Genomic DNA, 21,856 nt, shown 5'->3' on the forward strand with positions numbered 1-21,856 from the left:
TTCTCTGACCATTTTAGTTAAAATTGAACCCTACACACACACACACACACACACACACACACACACACACACACACACACCCCAGCACTCCCTAGCTCCTTTCCTGTTGAATTTTTCTCCCTAGCACTTATCACCATCGAATTCTACTACTTACATATTTACATATTTTGTCGATTGTCTATAACACACACACACACACACACACAAAACAGATACATTAGAATATAAGCTCATGAATGAAAGCAGAGATTTCTGCCTTTTTTTTTTTTCAGTGCTGAGGGTGGATGAGAGCATTTGGGGAAAAGAAGGGGAGAGGAAAAGAGGAGAGAGGAGGGAAGGGGGTGGAAAGGGAGGAGAGAGGCGAGGAGAGGGCCATTTAATAATAACAGTGCTCTTGTCACCTACAAGTCAAATAAGTCACAATCATCCCTAAATAGACTGGCCCAAATTCCAGGAGATCAAAGAGATTTAAAAGTTATTAGGAGGTTTTTCTTAATTTCACTTGAATAAAAGTTGAAGCATAATATTTTCTTAGACCCAAGAGTAAGGGAAATACTGATTGAGAGCACAGCAAATCAACTCACCCAAAAGGAATGGTCTCGTTTCTGACTTTTGAAAAATACTCTCTCATGGCGTATGCAACAGACGACCGGAACAAGTACATTTCATTGTCATTCCATTCATACTGCAAATTCAAAACAAAAACACTGCTCAGTAGAGATCATGGGGTACATTAAAACCTGATATTCTAAAAGCTTTTTTTTTTTTGGTCGCGCCGTGCATCTTGTGGGATCTTGTGGGATCTGAGCTCCCCGACCAGGGAATGAATCCACGCCCTTGGCAGTGAGAGCGCGCAGTCCTAACCACTGGACCGCCAGGGATTTCCCCACAAGCGTTATTTTTAAATTGTCTAATATGCCAAAGATTCTTGCTCTGCATGAAGTCAGTGACCTCCAACTTGAGTGTGCATCGGCATCACCTGGAGGGCTTGTTAAACCACTGAATCCTGGGCCTGAGCCTCAGAGTTTCTAATTCAGAAGGTCTGGGAGGAGACCCAAGAAATCGCATCTCTAACAAGCTCCCAGGTGGTGCTAATGCTGCGGGTCGCGCAGCCACGCTTTAAGAACCATGGCGTTCACTGCCCTTTTAATTTAGTTTGATGTAAGCTGAAATAAACACCCGGAGGGAAGGTTTATAGATGGGAGTCATGTGAGCCATTGGTTTTGGTTAAAATGTCCATATACTGTAGACAAATGTGCTGAGTTTTTACTATTTTTATAGTAAATTCTTGGATATGTGTTAGTGTAAAAAAAAAGAAGAAACTTGAGGTTCAAAGGAAAAAAATTTTTTTGTAAACAAGGTAATTTGTTCTTGTTTTTCAGTGCTAAACTAATGGCTTGTGTATCTGCATAGTCCAGGAAAAACCTGTTCAAACAGAAAAAAAAGCGTTCACTCTTTCCTCCAGTAGATGGCAGTAGAGATCATGAATAGCACGAAGTTTGCATCTCTCCTTCCCCTTCTAGGAAAAACAATTCTGAGGTGATCATACTAAGTGAAGTAAGCCAGACAGAGAAAGACAAATATCATATGATATCGCTTATATGTGGAATCTAAAAGGATGATACAAATGAACTTATCTACAAAACAAAAACAGACTCACAGACGTAGAAAACAAACTTATGGTCACCAAAGGGGATAGCGGGGAAGGGGGATAAATTAGGAGACTGGGATTAACATACACACACTACTATATATAAAATAGATAACCAACAAGGACCTACTGTATAGCACAAGGAACTATACTCAATATTTTGTAATAACCTATATGGGAAAAGAATCTGAAAAAAATATATGTGTATATGTATAACTGATTCACTTTGCTGTTCACCTGAAACACATTGTAAATCAACTATACTTCAATTTAAAAAAATGTAATTACATTTTCAGAAGTAAATCTAAAATTTTAGCTGTTTAAAAAAAAGATTTCATTGTAAAGCAACTATACTCCAATAAAAATTAATTTAAAAATAAATAAAATAAATAAAAATAAATTTTAAAAAAGATTTCAAAGGACTGCTACATTGACCCCAGCTTGATATCACACAGCTGTTGGAAAAAGTTGCTCTAATAGTAATAATGATATTATTAATATTATTACTAATATTCTGGTTACTATTTCTATATTCAAAAAAAGCAAAGGCCAAGTTCCCAAATTAGTGTCAAAGATCCAGGTGGACTTTGCCATGAAATAGCTTGAACTGGGCAGTTATTCAGGCTAAAAGTATGGTTCTGGTCTCATCAAAGCAACCTGTCATTCAGTGAATAGGCCTCAGAATGTTACACCATCAACCCCTCTGAAGGTTACTGATCCCTCACTGCATGGAAAGAGAACATGGGGACACGTGTCAAGAAAAAAGAAGATAATTGAAAAGGATCCTGACCTACCAGATACTTTAAATTAAAATAATTAAATTTCATTAGTCCAAGGAAGAGCTAATAAAAATATGACAGAAAGAGAAATGATCCCAGAGACACTCAATGATTGTTAAGAAATAGGAACATGAACTTTTAGAGTTTGGGAAGTGATGCACTTCCATTTTTATTATTTCTTTCTTAAATGTTCCTTTTTTACTCCTACTATGTTATTTATGTTTAGATGTCTTACTTATCTATGAAAATTACACTAAAATACACTACAACTACTGTGGAACCTTGGACAATATTTAACTTCCCAGGAAAAGTAAGGGGGTACAAATGCCATCTTTGGGTCTATCCAACGCAAAGAACAATTTTCTGTAGCACCTTGGACTGTTTTATCCAATAGTGCCAGGCTGCCCTCTAATCCTGCAAAGCCTGCAGGATGCCACAAGCCCACCCACGCCTTTGATCCCCATCTGCCTGGGGCGACCCTCTCCTCTCCTCTTTCCCAATCAAAGCCGCTACTGCTTCAAACTGGATAACCTGAGACAGGTTGCTTCAAACCGGATAACCTGAGACAGGTGTTTAGGAGAAAGGAATAGCTGATTAAAGTAATTCACATGAAGGTGTAAGTAATCTGATTTTCTGTAAAACATTCTGTTGTCCTGAAATGCATCTCTACATCAGTGGTTCTCAAACTGTGCCGTAATCAGTCACCTGGGGAGCTTTGATGACTTGATGCCACACCACACAGCAATTAAGTCAGAATCTCTGGGAGTGGGATTCAAGCACTGATATTTTTCAAAAATCCCAAATGACTCCAGTGTGCAGCCATGTTTGAGAAACTGTGTTCTAAATCAGAGCTTCCCAGTCTTTATTGCATCTACAAACCCACCGGGGGGCTTGTTAAAATGCAGATTCCGATTAAGCAGGTCCAGGGCCGGGGTCTAAGATTAAAACAAGCTTCCAGGATATAGATGATTGACTAAGACAAAACAACGCAAAACTGCCTACAGTGCTTCTAAGAGCAAGCAATCTCTCAAAACATAACCATGTCCTCTTCCTCAAATACAAGTAATGGTGATTAGAGTGAATTGGGAGGGTGGGTATTTGATACTTAAGATTGGATGTTTTCTTATTGATCTTCATAACACCTTCAAAGTCACAAGGAAAGAGGAGGCATAGCCAATCCAATAAGGAACGAATGTGTTCCTAAAAAAAACAACCCAAAAGCCAAAGGGCAGAATCTAGAGCTTTTTAAGAGAACCATGTGTCCTCTCATCTTTTCGACCACACTGGAATGGGCTTGTTGTGCCCTATTTAAGGGAATGCGTTGAAAAGTCATCGACGCACTGTGTAGAATACTCACAGCTTTTTCTCCAAGAGCTGATTTTAGGCTTATCCTCACTTTGATGCTTTGGTCAGAATCTGATTAAAGAGAAATAACAGACTGTTGTTACAGATGACACATTGACCATGTGTGTTTATTTCCTTCCTCTCCCAAGATCCCACTAAAGTGATAGTAAAGGAATTTTTTAAGGTATAAACACACTTTTGGAAAATGAGAAGTTATGGAGGAGTGGTAAGTGCTTTCACAAGGGTCAGGAAGCCATGTCCTAATGTGTATACACAGGCAGCACAGACCCCCAAAGTCCCACAGAATCCTGGAGAGGCTTGGGATTCAGGTACAGTAGGGGGTGGGAAGAAGATACTGGACTGAAAACAAGGGGAATGAAACTCAAGGTCTGGTTAAAGACACTTTGGGGGGGGCTTCCCTGGTGGCGCAGTGGTTGAGAATCTGCCTGCCAAAGCAGGGGACACGGGTTCGAGCCCTGGTCTGGGAAGATCCCACATGCCGCGGAGCGCCTGGGCCCGTGGGCCACAATTACTGAGCTTGCGCATCTGGAGCCTGTGCTCTGCAACAAGAGAGGCCGCGACAGTGAGAGGCCCGCACACCGCGATGAAGAGTGGCCCCTGCACTGCGATGAAGAGTGGCCCCCACTTGCTGCAACTAGAGAAAGCCCTCGCACAGAAACGAAGACCCAACACAGCCATAAATAAATAAATAAATAAATACATACATATTAAAAAAAAAAAAGACACTTTGGGGAACAGTTGATGTTCCTACCCCATGAGCTCTTGCTTAGAAAGTCACTTGGAGGCTGTGCTGCAGCAAAACAAGAGGTAATTCACGAAAGAAGACATGGCATCCAGGAAGCAGTGGATTCAACCCAGGACAGCAGCAAAGGGATGACTCAGGATGAAAACTGTGGTCCAGATTGAGATAGGAGGACTCTAAGAGGGAGTTCTTTAGGAAAAAATGAGACTGAAAAGAATAGATATGTTGGAATAGTTGTAAAAGATGAATGTGACGTACATAGCAAATTAGACATACAAAAAACATGAGACAATAGAAACTCCAGGACAAACAAAAAACCACATAAGAAAGGATGTAAAATAGTATATTGGTTCTGCAAGCATAATGATGCAAATATTGATAATTTCTCTATGAAAAATTGTGTTAAACCTAATTGGGAGAATGAGAAAAGGAGGCAGAAGAGTAGGCAGAAGTGCATGCCTAAAAGTGAGCTATAGGGAAATGACAATGTAAACAAATTGTTTAAAAATATGACTGTGACCACCAGAAAGAAGAGGCAATAGCATTAAAATTGTTAAAAGTACTTGTCTTTGAAGAGCAGGATTCGAATACAGTGGGTTGGAGACTGTTAGACTCTTTTATTTTAAATATGGGGCTAGTAAAGCAGACTTGAAAAAGAGAGAGAGAGGTAGTTTTCACTGTGCCAGGTACATAGTAGCTGCTCAACAAATGTGTTTCCTCCCAGATAAAATGGCAGCTACCACCATAGTACAGGGGCTAAGTAGAGGGAGAACATATTCAGCTGTGTCACAGTCCCATGAGACTGGGGCCAGAGAGGACTAGAGGAAGCAGAAAGTGGGCAATTAGAAATGTGTCAACTCGATGTACTCACATGGAGTCCAGCCTGTGCTCCATCCCACAGACGAATTCCTGTTCTGCTCTTTCAGCCAGGTCAACAACGGCTCAAAGTAGTTGAGCAGTGGTTTTACGTCCATAGTCTTTACTCCCACAATATTTTTCAATGCTAAGGTCCAGGGTTCTGATTTTCCAAGGTGCAGCATTTGGCTACATGAAAAAAGGGGAGGGTGGGTTCAGGGCCTTTTGAGGGATTCCAGATGTACACCTACTTACATGTACAATCTATGCTTTCTCCTCTTTGGCTTGACTAAGTTTGCTCCTGGCAAATAAGAAAAGAAGCCATGTTAACAGATGTATTCATCCTTCAATCTCTCTTCCCCTCCAGTTACTACAAAAAGAGCTCTGTAGTTATGACATGGAGAGAGGAGGTGGCCTGTCCAGCCATCACATGGTCCAGGTTCCTGTGTGACCACGAAACAAACATTTAATTTGTGGATGAGAACATTTTGAGGCCCCCAGTTTTCTTCTAAGAACAAAGAAATCAAATTCAAACCTAGGCATGGAAATGAGTAAAATTAAATAGGAATGAGAGGTTCAATATTTTGAAGCATCTCTTACAGCAGCCTTTGCCCAGCTTCGGTGGAATTCGAGATATCACATTTGTACAGGGGACCTTCATGTTTAGCTGTTTGACAAAGGGCTTCATGAAACTGGAATTGATAAATGGTCCTTGTGTAATATCTGTAAAAGAGATAAAGAAAAAAATGGTTGTCCTGTGTTTAGTTTCTGTGGTAGAATCAAAGATTGGGGCATATATTTATTAAATGTTGAAGCCCTAGTAACCAAAGAAGTACCAGTTAAACCTCTTTCCCTCCAGAAAGACCCAAACATGAACCCTACAGACTCATCATACTTGCATTCATGTATCAGCTGATAAAAAGGCAGTATTATTTTGTTAAATGTTAGCTCACATTTGTATTGTGTTTTACAGATTTATAGCCTTTTCATATAAATGATGCCAATCGATCCTCATGGCAGATCAACAATATTATTTCCACTTTACAAATAAAGAAACTGAGGCTCGGGGCTTAGCTGGTGGTCCAGTGGCTAAGGGTCTGTGCTCCCAATGCATGGGGCCCAGGTTCGATCCCTGGTCAGGGAACTAGATTCCCACAGGCCGCAACTAAGAGTTTGCATGCCGCAACTAAAGATCCCGCATGCCACAACTAAAGAACCTGCATGCCACAACTAAGACCCGGCGCAACCAATTAAATAAGTAAATAAAAAAGAAAGAAAGAAACTGAGACTCAACAAATTCAAGATCTGGATCTAATAGGGGAAGAACATAGGTTTTGGGACTTCAAGTTAAAAATGCTTTATTACAGATATTAGTTGGCCTGCCGGTTCAAGATGGCAGAGTAGAAGGATGTGCGCTCACTGCCTCTTGCGAGAGCACCGGAATCACAACTAACTGCTGAACAATCATCGACAGGAAGACACTGGAACTCACCAAAAAAGATACCCCACATGAAAAGACAAAGGAGAAGCCACAGTGAGACGGTAGGAGGGGAGCAATCACAATAAAATCAAATCCCATAATTGCTGAGTGGGTGATTCACAAACTGGAGAACAATTATACCACAGAAGTCCACCCACTGGAGTGAAGGTTCTGAGCCCCACGTCAGGCTTACCAGCCTGGGGGTCTGAAAACGAGAGGGGGAATTCCCAGAGAATCAGACTTTGAAGGCTGGCGGGATTTCGACAGGACTGGGGGAAACAGAGACTCCACTCTTGGAGGGCACACACAAAGTAGTGTATGCATCGGGACCCAGGGGAAGGAGCAGTGACCCCATAGGAGACTGAACCAGACCTACCTGCTAGTGTTGGAGGGTCTCCTGCAGAGGCGGGGGGTGACTGTGGCTTACTGTGGGGACAAGGACACTGGCAGCAGAAGTTCTGGGAAGTACTCCTTGGCGTGAGCCCTCTCAGAGTCCGCCATTAGCCCCACCAAAGAGCCCGGGTAGGCTCCAGTGTTGGGTCGCCTCAGGCCAAACAACCAACAGGAAGGGAACCCAGCCCCACCCATCACCAGACGATCGGATTAAAGTTTTACCGAGCTCTGCCCACCAGAGCAACACCCAGCTCTACCCACCACCAGTCCCTCCCATCAGGAAGGTTATCCAAGCCTCTTAGATAGCCTCATCCACCAGAGGGCAGACAGCAGAAGCAAGAAGAACCACAATCCTGCAGCCTGTGGAAGAAAAACCACAATCACAGAAAGACAGACAAGACGAAAAGGCAGAGGGCTATGTACCAGATGAAGGAACAAGATAAAACCCCAGAAAAACAACTAAATGAAGTGGAGATAGGAAACCTTCCAGAAAAAGAATTCAGAATAATGATAATGAAGATGATCCAGGACCTCGGAAAAAGAATGGAGGCAAAGATCCAGAAGATGCAAAAAATGTTTAACAAAGACCTAGAAGAATTAAAGAGCAAACACCTAGAAGAATTAAAGAACAAACAAACAGAGATGAACAATACAATAACTGAAATGAAAACTACACTAGAAGGAATCAATAGCAGAATAACTGAGGCAGAAGAACGGATAAGTGACCTGGAAGACAGAATGGTGGAATTCACTGCTGCGGAACAGAATAAAGAAAAAAGAATGAAAAGAAATGAAGACAGCCTAAGAGACCTCTGGGACAACATTAAATGCAACAACATTCGCATTATAGGGGGTCCCAGAAGGAGAAGAGAGAGAGAAAGGACCTGAAAAAGTATTTGAAGACACTATAGTCGAAAACTTCCCTAACATGGGAAAGGAAATAGCCACCCAAGTCCAGGAAGAGCAGAGAGTCCCAGGCAGGATAAACCCAAGGAGAAACACGCCGAGACACATAGTAATCAAAATTGACAAAAATTAAAGACAAACAAAAATTATTAAAAGCAACAAGGGAAAAACGACAAATAACATACAAGGGAACTCCCATAAGGTTAACAGCTGATTTCTCAACAGAAACTCTACAAGCCAGAAGGGAGTGGCATGATATATTTAAAGTGATGAAAGGGAAGAACCTACAACCAAGATTACTCTACCCGGCAAGGATCTCATTCACATTCGATGGGGAAATCAAAAGCTTTACAGACAAGCAAAAGCTAAGAGAATTCAGCACCAGCAAACCAGCTCTACAACAAATGCTAAAGGAACTTCTCTAAGTGGGAAACACAAAAGAAGAAAACGACCTACAAAAACAAACCCATAACAATTAAGAAAATGGTAATAGGAACATACATATCGATAATTACCTTAAACATGAATGGATTAAATGCTCCAACCAAAAGACACAGGCTTGCTAAATGGATACAAAAACAAGACCCATATATATGCTGTCTACAAGAGACCCGCTTCAGACCTAGGGACACATTCAGACTGAAAGTGAGGGGATGGAAAAAGATATTCCATGCAAATGGAAATCAAAAGAAAGCTGGAGTAGCTATACTCATATCAGATAAAATAGACTTTAAAATAAAGAATGTTACAAGAGACAAGGAAGGACACTACATAATGATCAAGGGATCAATCCAAGAAGAAGATATAACAATTATAAATATATATGCACCCAACATAGGAGCACCTCAATACATAAGGCAACTGCTAACAGCTATAAAACAGGAAATCGACAGTAACACAATAATAGTGGGGGACTTTAACACCTCACTTACACCAATGGACAGATCATCCAGACAGAAAATTAATAAGGAAACACAAGCTTTAAATGACACAATAGATCAGATAGATTTAATTGATATTTATGGGACATTCCATCCAAAAACAGCAGATTACACTTTCTTGTCAAGTGCACACGGAACATTCTCCAGGATAGATCACATCTTGGGTCACAAATCAAGCCTCAGCAAATTTAAAAAAACTGAAATCATATCAAGCATCTTTTCTGACCACAATGCTATGAGATTAGAAATGAATTAAAGGGAAAAAAACATAAAAACACAAACACATGGAGGCTAAACAATACCTTACTAAATAACCAAGAGATCACTGAAGAAATCAAAGAGGAAATCAAAAAATACCTAGGGACAAATGACAATGAAAACACGACAATCCAAAACCTATGGGATGCAGCAAAAGCAGTTCTAAGAGGGAAGTTTATAGCTATACAAGCCTACCTCAAGAAACAAGAAAAATCTCAAATAAACAACCTAACCTTACACCTAAAGCAATTAGAGAAAGAAGAACCAAAAAACCCCAAAGTTAGCAGAAGGAAAGAAATCATAAAGATCAGAGCAGAAATAAATGAAATAGAAACAAAGAAAACAATAGCAAAGATCAATAAAACTAAAAGCTGGTTCTTTGAGAAGATAAACAAAATTGATGTGTATAAAATGGATGACTAATAAGAACATGCTGTATTAAAAACATAAAATAAAATTCAAAAATTAAAAAAAAACCATATTAGCCACTCTAAATAAATAAATAAATAAATAAAAATACTCTATTACAATCACCCTGCACTCTGTCAGTGACAAGAAGACAAACAAAAATATATTTCTATTTCTCCCAAGGATACTATAAATTCCCTGATGGTGGGAGAAAAGATCTCATGTAAGTTTTATTTAACTCAATACATCGTGTTGAGTTAAATCGAATTGAAACTGATCATCTATTTTGAGGATCTAAGGGGGAGGTGAATGGAGATAGAAAAAGAAATTAGAGTTGTCACTCTGTCCACAAATCCTAGAAGTGAAACAGAAGAAAACTGTCATTTACCGGATGAATGAGTAATCTTCAGCAACATGGAACAGACACGCGGGGTCACAGTATGTTTCGTCATGGGGCAGAGGCTCCACCACCCCGACTATCTCTCGCCTTTGGGGAAAAAAGAAGATACATTAGCTCTGGGTCACTCATCGTGAGAAAGTATGGATGGTGCCATTAGTGCAGTGCCATCAGCCAATGGCATTTCTACTGAAATTGGTTGTCAGGTGAAATTGAAACAGTGTAAAGAATTACAGAATAAAGTGCATCATGTAGTCATCTCTTTATTTTTTAAATTCAGCCAGTCTACAGCATTGGAAAATAGCTGTACCTTCAAAATACTAATTTAATAAAGTGCATTGCGTGGCCAAAAACATACAGTGAAAATCCTAATAATTCCTTTCCGGCACCACATTTTATGGGCTCCTGGTAGGCGGAATTTTCTAAAATTGAAATCTCACTGATTCTTCAAGGCTAGCTCAAATGTCCCCTCCTCTGTGAGGCCTCCCCCTGCTCCCAACCACCTGCCAGCACAGTGAACCCTCCAGCTCCCTTGGCCTTCTCTAGCTCTGCCTCCTTTGCCATTTCTCTCTCCGTTTTGTAATTATTCACATACAGCTCCTTCTTGCCCTGGAGGCTTGAGCACCTAGCGGGCGGGGCTGTGTTTTGGTCATCTTTACAGTTCCAGTGCCAGACACGATGGCCAAGGCTAAGAAAAGACCTCACATGGATTCACTGAATGCATAGAGTAATTAATGCATTAATGAATCATTTTAAGGGTCTGATTCCATGTACCTTTGGAAATAAACTAAAAGGGATCAAAAATTAATTCAATCAGAAAAAAAAGGTAGGGAAACCATGTATTTGGCCTTGTTTAAAGTGAATACATCCGTCCTTTCTGATTGTGGGATCATGATAGACATAATTTCAGTACTACTCAAATGCTAGCAACAGCTACTACAGATGCTGCCTCCTCCCTCCCAAGGAGGGTTTATGTCACCAGAGAGAATCTTGGCAGAAGAGCGGCACTGACTTCAACTCACGGATATGGGGCTGAATGTTATAATGGTAGATCTTCACCACAGAGAGGAAAAATAAAGAAAAATAATTGACAGGAGTCTGACTAATAGATGGTGAGGAGAAGCTTTCTTTCTTTTTTTCCTTCATTCATTCGTTCGTTTGTTCATTCATTCCTTCTTTCCTAACTTCCTTCCTTCCATCTTCTTCTGTAATACTTTCATCATTTATTTCATACTTTCATGTGCCAGGCACTGTGCAAGGCACTTGGGATACGGTGATGAATGAGGTAGCGCTGAAACTATTGGAAGGAATCGCCCTCTGTTGCCCAAATACAGCAGGCTCTCACTAGCTTGGAATTCTCTCCCTTCCCCTCTACATACCCCTGGTTAAATCCCACATCTTTCTCAAAGCTCAATTTGGATGCTTCTCCTCATCTGACCTATCAGCCAGGGTTTTGGATCCCCCCTTGGATGCTCATGGATGCCCACATTCTCCCATCACAACCCAACACGTTGCAGTGGTTTCATTTCCCGCATTCCTCCATAGACTACAAGTTCTTTGAAGTCGAGGAGAACATCAGAAATGATCAGCATCGGATTCCCCAGTGCTTTACCTAAAATGTGGGGTTAATATTTTTGTTTCAAAGAATGGACAAAAGCAAAAATAAAAATGAATGAATTGATCACTTCCTAAATAATATCACAGTTTAATGGGTGCCTCAATACTTAAGATAGAGCATGAGAAATTATGTCACTTGACCCTGCTGGGGGGTGGGGCAGAGCCAAGGAAACATTATCTGAGAAAGCTCCCAAATGGAGACTTAAAAAATAAAAAGGAGGCAGTTAATGTGGTGTGTGTGTGTGTGTGTGTGGTATGTGATGGCATTCCCCTAGCCTGAATACACTTCTCTCTCATTTTCACATATTTAGCCCCACATCACTAGATTTCAAGATTTAGCCACTGAAATCCCAGTTATTCTGACTAGGAAGAATTCTCTGAGAACTCCAATGCTAGTTGTCTTAGGTGGGTTCTCACCCAAACAGACCCTGAGACCAGACCCTGGGACGTGATCCCAGGAAACACAGGCAAAGGAGTGAGGAAGTGAGACAGGAAAAGGAAAGCAGCCCCCAAAAGGTGTGTTATCAAGCAAGTCACCACAGTGGGTAACTGGAGCCTTTTCCCACTGAGGAACTCTAGGATCCCATGTAGAGCACTCACCTCAGAATTCTCCCCGCTGAGGGCGAGGGAGCTGAAGTACTTATCCACCAATTCCCATCACACATAGTTCCTCAGTCTTTTCTCCATAGGAGGGTTCTAGTGACCAGAGGAAGCCCTCAGGCAATAAAATACAGATACTGGTACTAAGTATATGATGTCTGTGTGTGTATGTGAGTGTGTGTATACAGGCCAACCAAATGCTTTTACATAAACAGCAAACTCATGAGGAAACATTTTACTGATTGCATATTCATTGACTTACTTCATCTCCCACCACTTTTGCATCCACTGCTCCTTGGGTATTTCACCCTTAAAGACCATCCACCTCCACTTTTCTAACATGTAAGTAAACGGTAGAGTTCCAACAATTTGAAGTGCTTGTTTGAGCAGGAAGTTTATTTCTGTTACTGAAAATAAAATGGGAAAGGATAAATATTAAGATGAGGGTGACAGTGGATGTCTTGTATTAGATAATTTCCTAATCTCAAGATATTATTCCTCAAGATATACTTACTATAAAGATGATCACATGAGAAATATTGACAGTGGACATAATAATATGTATATATTCGTTTTCTCAGCTGAGGGATTTGGAGCAGGGTGAAGCCTTGGATAGATCAGGTTAAATAAATCCACAAGGAACCCCTAATCCTTTTTCTTTATTAGTTTCAGTTGCCTCCCTTAAGTACTTCTTATCAGAGCTAATCAGGGGTATTTTATCTACTTTCCTAGTCATACTGTTTATCTTTTTTGTTTTTGTTTTTTTTTTAATTTATTTATTTTATTTATTTATTTTTGGCTGCGTTGGGTCTTCGTTGCTGTGCGCGGGCGGGCTTTCTCTAGTTGCGGTGAGTGGGGGCTACCCTTCGTTGCGGTGCGCGGGCTTCTCACCGCGGTGGCTTGTCTTTGCCGCGGAGCATGGGCTCTAGGCACGCGGGCTTCAGTAGTTGTGGCTCACAGGCTCCAGTAGTTGTGGCTCACGGGCTCTAGAGCGCAGGTTCAGTAGTTGTGGCACATGGGCTTCGTTGCTCTGCGGCATGTGGGATCCTCCCGGACCAGGGCTCGAACCCGTGTCCCCTGCACTGGCAGGCGGATTCCCAACCACGGCACCACCAGGGAAGCCCCACACTGTTTATTCTTGTAAGCTCCATGAAGGCAGTGACTGTCAATTCTCATTCAAGACTGTATACCTAGCCTGGTGTCTGCTACATGATGTCCTCTGTGAGTCTTTGCTAAATAAACAAATATTAAACAGATGTGGCCAAAAGCCAGTAAACCAGGGAAGGGAAAAAACAACAAAAACGAGCCTCCCTAGAGGAAACCATCCACTGGATAATCAGAAGTACAATGTACTTTAAATTTACTGACATCTTCCTTACCTGAGTTTAAAATGCTTTAACGAATTATGTTATTTCATTTATCCTTTATTATTGATGTAAAAAGGCAGTGGAGCTCATATCTAGTGCGTAAATGAAGCTCACTGGAATGTAAGCAGAGGGATATTATCTACTTGGCACACCAATGTATTTAGTGTCTTTTAAAATGCTTTACACATAGTAAGTGCTCAATAAATATTTTTGGAAGAAGAAAGGAAAAGAGAGAAGGAGAGAGAGAGAGAGAAGGAATGAAGGACCTTATTTTGTTTAGCATCATTCACAGATCAGGGCCAGAGCCAAGGAAAGAAGCAGGAGTTTTTCAAATCAGTGGTTTAACCATGCCTAGTACTGTCTCAGTGATTCAACCATCTTTGACTGCTGTCAAGGAATATTAAAAAATGATAAAACTAATAATGGTCAGTTAATCGACTTGAGAACGATACTTTAAAATTAGGAAACAGGTGTGGTTACTGTGAACCCCCTTTCCTCTGTTGCTCCCTTCATGGGAGGATGCCGCTGCTTGTCTATTACCCACTGGGTCTGTGCTCACAGTAGCTTTTTCAGACATGATGATGGCTTTACACTGACCTACTCCCAGGTCCTTGTGAGATCATCAGGGTCTGGAGCCAGAAGTCAAGGCAAAGTGAATTGCCCACACAAGGATGGAGCTCATGACCTTGACCTCATCGACTAAATGTACTAGTAGGCAGAGCTGATGTTTATGTCCCAAATTGCTAAAATGAGGGGAGAGAAATACATGGGAAAGAAGAACATATTTGGCTCTTAAGTGTCCTCCTTTTACACGAAACAATCCTCACTGAAAAATCTGGATCTCATGAATATTTGTTGTGTTCCGTCAAGTCCAACCCATCCAAAGAGAAACAGGCTGCCTCGGGCAAAGATGCTGAAGGATAGCCTGAATCTGAGGGGATGTTATGGGGCAAATTCATGCTTCAGCCACATGAACAAAACGTTTCAGTCTCCTCCAATCCTGATATTCCACCACCTGTTCCTTAAGAACTCCCAAATTTCAAGTTATACTTTGCTTTGCACAATATTATGGGAAAAGTTATAGATTAGGGCTCTGGTTCCGGTTCTGCCATGTTGCTTCTTGACCTTGGGTTAATTATTTTCCCTCTCATGTCTTCAGTTTGCTTCCTCTGCAAAATGGTTTTTAGAATCTGTTCCAGCTCCACTGTTTTGGTTTTCACCTAGAACCGGGGGATTCAGTCAGAACTCTGACACTAATTAGCTGGGTAACCTTGGATAAGCCATTTCAGTTCTGTGGGCCTGTTTTAGCATCTTTTTAAAAAGCTTCTGTTAGATGGTTCTTAGAGTCCCAAGACCATTCACTTAGTTACCTCTCTTATGCCCTTTTCAAAGATACAAAACCAGAAGCTGGCATATTATGCTATATACTTAAAAAATTTTTTTAACCAGTAGCAATTTCCAGTTACCCATAAATAACTTATATTTTACATGGCAAAAATTAAATATATCCTATGCATGACAATAAATACCTTTGCCCATGTCAGACTAAAGAACACCCAAAACAGGCCATGAAAAAATGTCCGTACCATTGTCTTCATAAAAATCAGGTGGCAGAAGACCAAGGGCTTTCAAATAGTGAGGTGTAGCTGCAGAAAGTGACATGATTTCCCCAACAGCTTCATGGAAACCTTCATTAGCTCCATTTCTGAGCAGGAAGGGCTGTGTGGCATACGCCATGTCATACTGGATGTGCCCCATCTCGTGATGGGCTGTCAGGAAGTCATCCATCGTCACCTTTGTGCACATTTTGATCCTGAACAAAAATGGGCAAGATTAAAATGAATCTCATTGAATTTCATTTAATCATCACAATAGAGTTATATGGGATTTCCATAGCATGGATCACCTTTCCAAGATTTATTCACCAATGATTCTTGAGGACCTATCTTGTACGTCCTAGAAACTGTACTAGGTGCTCAATATAAAGTGATGGGCAGGGCTGAATCTTGTCTTCCTGATCACAGACTAACAGAAAGGACGATAAACAGAGTCATCTACTACAAAAACTCTGAGGCAAGTACTCTACAAGTGATCAGTAGACATGGCCTTGGGCACAACAATGAGTAAATGGAGGCATAGTCTTCTGGAAGCCCCAGGAAGGGCATAACTCAGGATGCAATGAGCAAGCTGGACCTTGATCAACATGCAGGGGTTTGCCAGGCAAATGGCAGGAAGGGACAAGAGACTGACATTCCTAGAAGTGCTCAATGAGGATGGCTTGAGAAAAGAATGTGGCATTCAGGACACAGCCAGCAGTTTGGTACAGCCAGGACATAGTAGTAGTAGGAGAAAGGGCTAGAAATTGATATTTGGGAATCATTAGCAGGTAAGTCAGGGAGTGGATGTGATGGCCCATGAAGCTGTGTAGGATGGCAAGAAAAGAGGGCCAAGGACAAAGCCCCAGGAGGTCCCAGGATGTACAGGGTGGAGAGAGGAAAAGGAGACAGAGAGAGAAGTCAAAGAAGTCCAGAAGGAATGACGATGCAGACACCAGTGAACAACAGCACTTCAAAGACAACTCCTCAACACTGCCCCATGCTGTTGTGGCCCAATGGTATAAGGAGGGCATTTGGCAATTAGGTGCTGGTCCTTTTCAACTTGGCAAGAGCAATTTCATGCAGATGAGCGTAGGGGTCATATTTCAGCAGGTTCAGTAGTCTTCCCACCACTCTGAGCACCGCGTCATCCCCCTGATAAATACCCTTTAAGGACTCACACTGCTCAGGAATAAACTCAACCTCCTTTGTACACCCCAATATGACCTCCTTCTCTAACTTGGTTCTTCTCTATACTCTCTTGGCACAATTATAAGAATAGCTATTATATAGTTAATATCTACTGTGTGTAAGATCCTGTGCTAGGAAGCTTACATACGCTTACTCATTTTTCAACTTCACCCTAGTACTGGAGTTGGTGAGCTATGGCCTGCAGCTGGCCACCTGTTGTGATAGATTAGGCTTTACTGGGACACAGCCCTAACCATTTGTTTCTGTATTATCTATGGCTGCTTTCATGCCACAAGGGCAGAGATGAGTAGTTGCAACAGAGACCTGCAAAGCCTAAAGAAACTGTTTACTATCTGACCCTTTATAGGAAAGGATTGCCAACCCCTACTCTAGCGCATGCAGCTGGGGCCCTGCCTAGATCTGCTTTACCAGAAAGATCCACCCATCTCCCAGTTGTCTGAGTCCTGGCTGTTGGCCAACAGCTGCTTCCTTCTTTAATGTTTTTGGCTAAATGGGAGGTGCCTCAACCAGGAGGTTATATGGCCCCATACTTTGGGGCAGTCCACAGCCAATGACTGAGTAATATGGGGTACAAAAGGCCAGTCCTCTTGTCTCAAGATGTGACCAACTCTGTGGTACAAATCATGCTCCAGAGAGCCCCGTGGGATCAGGCTGAGGCCAAGTCTCTAGCAGAGACCACATCCTTACTTAACTCTTTCCCCTGCCCCATCCTGCTTCCCTCACTCCCCTTTGCCTGCAAGCTCTCCCTCAGTGAAACACGTGTACAAGAATCTCCATCTCAAGCCAGGGAACCCAACCTAAGACACTCACAAACCTGCAAACTGGGAATTACGATTCCACTTTATAGATAAAGAAACTGAAACGCAAGAAGGTTAAATACCTTGCCCAAGGTTGCCTAGTCATTAAGTGACACAGCTGGGATTAGAAAGCCTGTGCTCATTCTGCCATTTCACACAGACCCTCCTTCACACGCCCTTTATTCTAGCCTAACCTGCTGACTCCAGTACACAACACTGGTCCTGCCTCTCTGCATCTGATCCTGCTATTCTCCCAGCCCGGTGTCCCTCCCAGCTCTGTCTGTCCAAACCCTTCTTGTCTTTCAAGCCCAACTCAAATGCCACCTGAAAAGCCCTGTCTGACCCAAACCCCTATTCCAGGTGTGGTCACTTATCTTCCAATTCTCCATGGAGTGTTCTCTGTGTTTCTCTTAATGACACATACCAGCTTATCTATTCACCTGTCCTAGCTCACTCAGAAGAGGGAAACGGAGGTGGGTATCAATGCCTGACTCACATATCCATCTTCCATAAATCTTGCACCAACCCTTTCCTAATGGGGGCACCACCATACCCATGACCATGCAACTCTAATGGGTGCATATCATCTCGGATGAGGCAAACTGTCTAAAGGTTCAACTTAGGGCCTGCTGACAATCCCCTTTTCCTTGGAAAGCCCAGATGTGCTCTCATGGACTCCCAGCCTTCATTCAAGGAAAATTCATTCATCTCTTCTGTGCTCAGAGGAGCAGAGAAGAAATCCAAATTCATCCTCATCCCTCCATTGTCTCCCATTTTAGTATCAGCTGTGTAAACATCAGCCTCACTACCTGAAGTCACCCTTCCCCAGGTCCCATGCTGTGGGGTGGCAGACCACTTTCCGGCCATCGCCTGGCTCAGTTAGCATGGAGTTAACCCAGAATCCTTGAGTCATATTAGGAAGGCCAATAGACACAAAGAACTTCTCAGCCTCCTTGAATATCCTCTTTGCATCCCAGGACTGGAAAAAAAAAAAAAAAAAAAAAAGAACAGCATTTAATTCTAGCATTAAAATCACAGCATTCTTTCTGTTGGATATGTACAAAGGCATAACTGTTCTGGACAGCTTTCACAGCGTTTATACTCTTTGTCTCAGTAATCCTGTCTCTAGGGAACTAACCTAGGAAATTCTCAGAAATTAGGTCGAAGAATTACGTTTAAAATGATTTTTATTATTATTTTTCAATTGAAATAATTTGATATATTGTGTAAATTTAAGGTGTACAACGTGTGAAATGATTTTTAATAGGGGGAAAAGTGGAAACAACCACCAGAATGGTTAAATAAATAATGATGCCTTTGTGGAATGGAAAATCTAAATAAATTAGATTTATGAAGAATTTTTATTGATATTTTTAATAATTTAATAGTGAAAAAGTAAAATATATAAACCACTTCTATGGTATAATCTTAATGAGGAAATACATTAAAATGTTAACAGTAGATGGGGTGAGATTATATGTGAAGTTTTTTGTCTTTATTCTTTATGTTCCAAGTATAAACACAAACGATAATGACCTTCTCTTTGCTAAAAACTGTTCAACTCAAGACAACAACCCTTGATTGATCTCCTTCAATGGGCAAGGCCCTGGCATTAGGCTCATTAGAAGACACAAACAATAAAGCAGACATGAAGTTGCGTGATTTTGGAACCAAAAAGGCCCACATGTGACCCAGCAGCCAATGGGTAGGGGGGCCTTGGCTTCCTAGTCTGTATGGGAATCTAAACTTTCAGAATGTTCTGGAACTGGAGAGGGGCAGCAGAAGGTGTGTGCGATTCAGCAAACTCTTCTGGGAACCAGTGTCTCTGGAGCTGACCAAGACTTCTTTGGAGATAAGGCCCATTATCAGTCAAACTAAGTTTGTATAATTGGCAGATATTTAATGAATCACTTTTTAGTGACACAGAAAACTTCCTTTCATCTTAAAGACCAGTCAAGTTTGTTTTTTCTCCTATGTCAGCCTTGGGGATATGCAACTGGATATAACAGACACTATGGATATTTTCTTTGACCTTTAAAGGCTTAATGTCAGGCAATATTGCTATTGGTGAGTATGGCATTCTTAAGGAGAATGAACAAATACTAAAACAGTGTAGACTGGTAAGAACAGTTAACATCTGCTGAATGAAGAATGAATGGATAGAAAACCAGGCTGGAAATATTAGGAGTTCTCAGTTCCAACCTTAGTTATCACTGACTGTCTTTGTGACTTCAAACAAATCATTTACCCAAGCCTCAGTTTCCTCACCTACAACATGGAACTATCACAATACCTGTCCTGGCAGTCCCATAGGTTTGTCGTAAACATAACATTAGGAGAGATGGTGGGGGTGAAAACACCGTAGATAGGCTATGGAGCTACATAAAGATGGGCCTCTGCTGCTGCTCAACTGCCAAGTGGGGCTACAACAGCTGCAGGAGTTTAGGGGCCCTTGCAGCTTCACGTTTTCATTCTGCTATGGACTTTTCCTAGGAGTATGTTACGTAGGTGAAGATGTTCATTGCATTGCTGCTTACAGATTTAAAACTGTTAACAAGTAGTGCATAAATAGTAAACCATGGTGCAACCATCTGAAGAAATTTTACGCAGCCAATAGATGTATGATTATGGATCCTACCCAGAAATGTAGGCTATTAGCTGAATAAAGAAAAATACACAATTATAACTATAATATTATTTAATCAATGGAAGGGAACATAGAGAATTTAAACAATTATACCAAGATGGTAAAAAAAGGTTATTTAAAAACTATTTTAGGGCTTCCCTGGTGGCGCAGTGGTTGAGAGTCTGCCTGCCAATGCAGGGGACACGGGTTCGAGCCCTGGTCTGGGAGGATCCCACATGCCACGGAGCAACAAAGCCCGTGAGCCACAACTACTGAGCCTGTGCTCCGCAACAAGAGAGGCCGCGACAGTGAGAGGCCCGCGCACCGCGATAAAGAGTGGCCCCTGCTCACCGCAACTAGAGAAAGCTTGTGCACAGAAACGAAGACCCAACACAGCCAAAAATAAATAAATAAACAAATTAATTAAAAAAAACCAAAAAACTATTTTAGACTTGTAATATTTTTAACAATAATGATTTTTAATATGCAAAAATCTTCTAATGATATCTTTTTTTTTTTTACTATTCACAGAGATTACTGACTACTTAGCAATGACTAACTTTATTTTTCTTTAACATCTTTATTGGAGTATAATTGCTTTACAATGTTGTGTTAGCTTCTGCTGTATAACAAAGTGAATCAGCTATACGTATACATATATTCCCCTATCTCTTCCCTCTTGTGTCTCCCTCCCTCCCATCCTCCCTATCCCACCCCTCTAGGTGGTCACAAAGCACCCAGCTGATCTCCCTGTGCTATGCGGCTGCTTCCCACTAGCTATCTACTTTACATTTGGTAGTGTATATATGTCCATGCCACTCTCTCACTTCGTCCCAGCTTACCCTTCCCCCTCCCCATGTCCGCAAGCCCATTCTCTACGTCTGCATCTTTATTCCTGTCCTGCCCCTAGGTTCCTCAGAACCATTTTTTTTTTTTAGATTCCATATATATGTGTTAGCTTACCGTATTTGTTTTTCTCTTTCTGACTTACTTCACTCTGTATGACAGACTCTAGGTCCATCGCAATGACTAACTTTAGAAAGAGTTATGGCAACCAGTTGATAATTCCACATCTTATTGCTTAATGGAAAACTCAGGTCATCTCCACTTTTAATATCTCTCAGCAAGATCAATACCATACTTATTCAAGGTACTTGATGTCACTGACATTGTAAACTACTTTTCCATGAAAAGACAGCTACATAAGAAATAAATTTAAATTAGCTTGAAAATTTTCTCATTTACCTGTTTTCATAAGACAAGAAGAGAAGGATGGCATAAAAAGAAATGAGGTCGAGGATTTAGATTTGGTTTTCAAGGTGTCTTCTTCCTACCTGGTTCTGCATTTCTTTGGTAACATCTATGCTCGGTTTCTCTCCAAAGGGGACTGTCAAAGGGTACAGATTTGTCCAAAATCTCCCCCACATATCGCCTATTAAAAAAAAAGATTTCGTTAATACGTGACAAAGACAACAGAAGTATAGACCTGATTTTACACAGTGCATGAGGTGGGATTGGTAAACAGGACACAGAGTATTCTAGATTTAATCTAGTTTCTGTGCTTCCTTTTCACTACCTCTTTTTCTCTTCCCTTATTTTATATTTTCAACATCCCCTTCTTTTTTTATCGCCTCTAAAAGGTTAAAATGGCAGGAGATGATGTGGCTAGGCAAAGCTTGTTAGGGAATCATCCCTGTTTCTCACATTTCAAATTACAATTCAAAGGCACAATGTATTAAATATACGGGACATCATAGCTACTATAGATTAGAAATAGATTTATATAGTCCCTCATCCATGGGACAAAATACTACAAATTAGACTATTAGTAATCTATGATATTGGATTCAAGAGAGATCATATAGAC

General features: G+C 41.2%; 1 protein-coding gene across 1 annotated transcript in view; it reads right to left on the reverse strand.

Annotated features, from left to right (window-relative positions):
• ACE2 (angiotensin converting enzyme 2) overlaps window positions 1–21,856 on the reverse strand; it is a 50,764-nt gene that overhangs the window by 6,345 nt on the left and 22,563 nt on the right. The window contains exons 7-15 of the mRNA XM_068533380.1: window positions 21,324–21,421; window positions 18,173–18,342; window positions 15,346–15,572; window positions 12,655–12,799; window positions 10,167–10,265; window positions 5,993–6,115; window positions 5,409–5,581; window positions 3,788–3,846; window positions 585–685 (exon numbers count right to left, since the gene is read on the reverse strand). Of these exons, the coding sequence (XP_068389481.1) occupies window positions 585–685; window positions 3,788–3,846; window positions 5,409–5,581; window positions 5,993–6,115; window positions 10,167–10,265; window positions 12,655–12,799; window positions 15,346–15,572; window positions 18,173–18,342; window positions 21,324–21,421 (1,195 nt within the window). The remainder of the gene's footprint in view (window positions 1–584; window positions 686–3,787; window positions 3,847–5,408; window positions 5,582–5,992; window positions 6,116–10,166; window positions 10,266–12,654; window positions 12,800–15,345; window positions 15,573–18,172; window positions 18,343–21,323; window positions 21,422–21,856) is intronic.

This window comes from Eschrichtius robustus, chromosome X (genome assembly GCF_028021215.1).
Source record: "Eschrichtius robustus isolate mEscRob2 chromosome X, mEscRob2.pri, whole genome shotgun sequence".
Taxonomy (NCBI): domain Eukaryota; kingdom Metazoa; phylum Chordata; class Mammalia; order Artiodactyla; family Eschrichtiidae; genus Eschrichtius; species Eschrichtius robustus.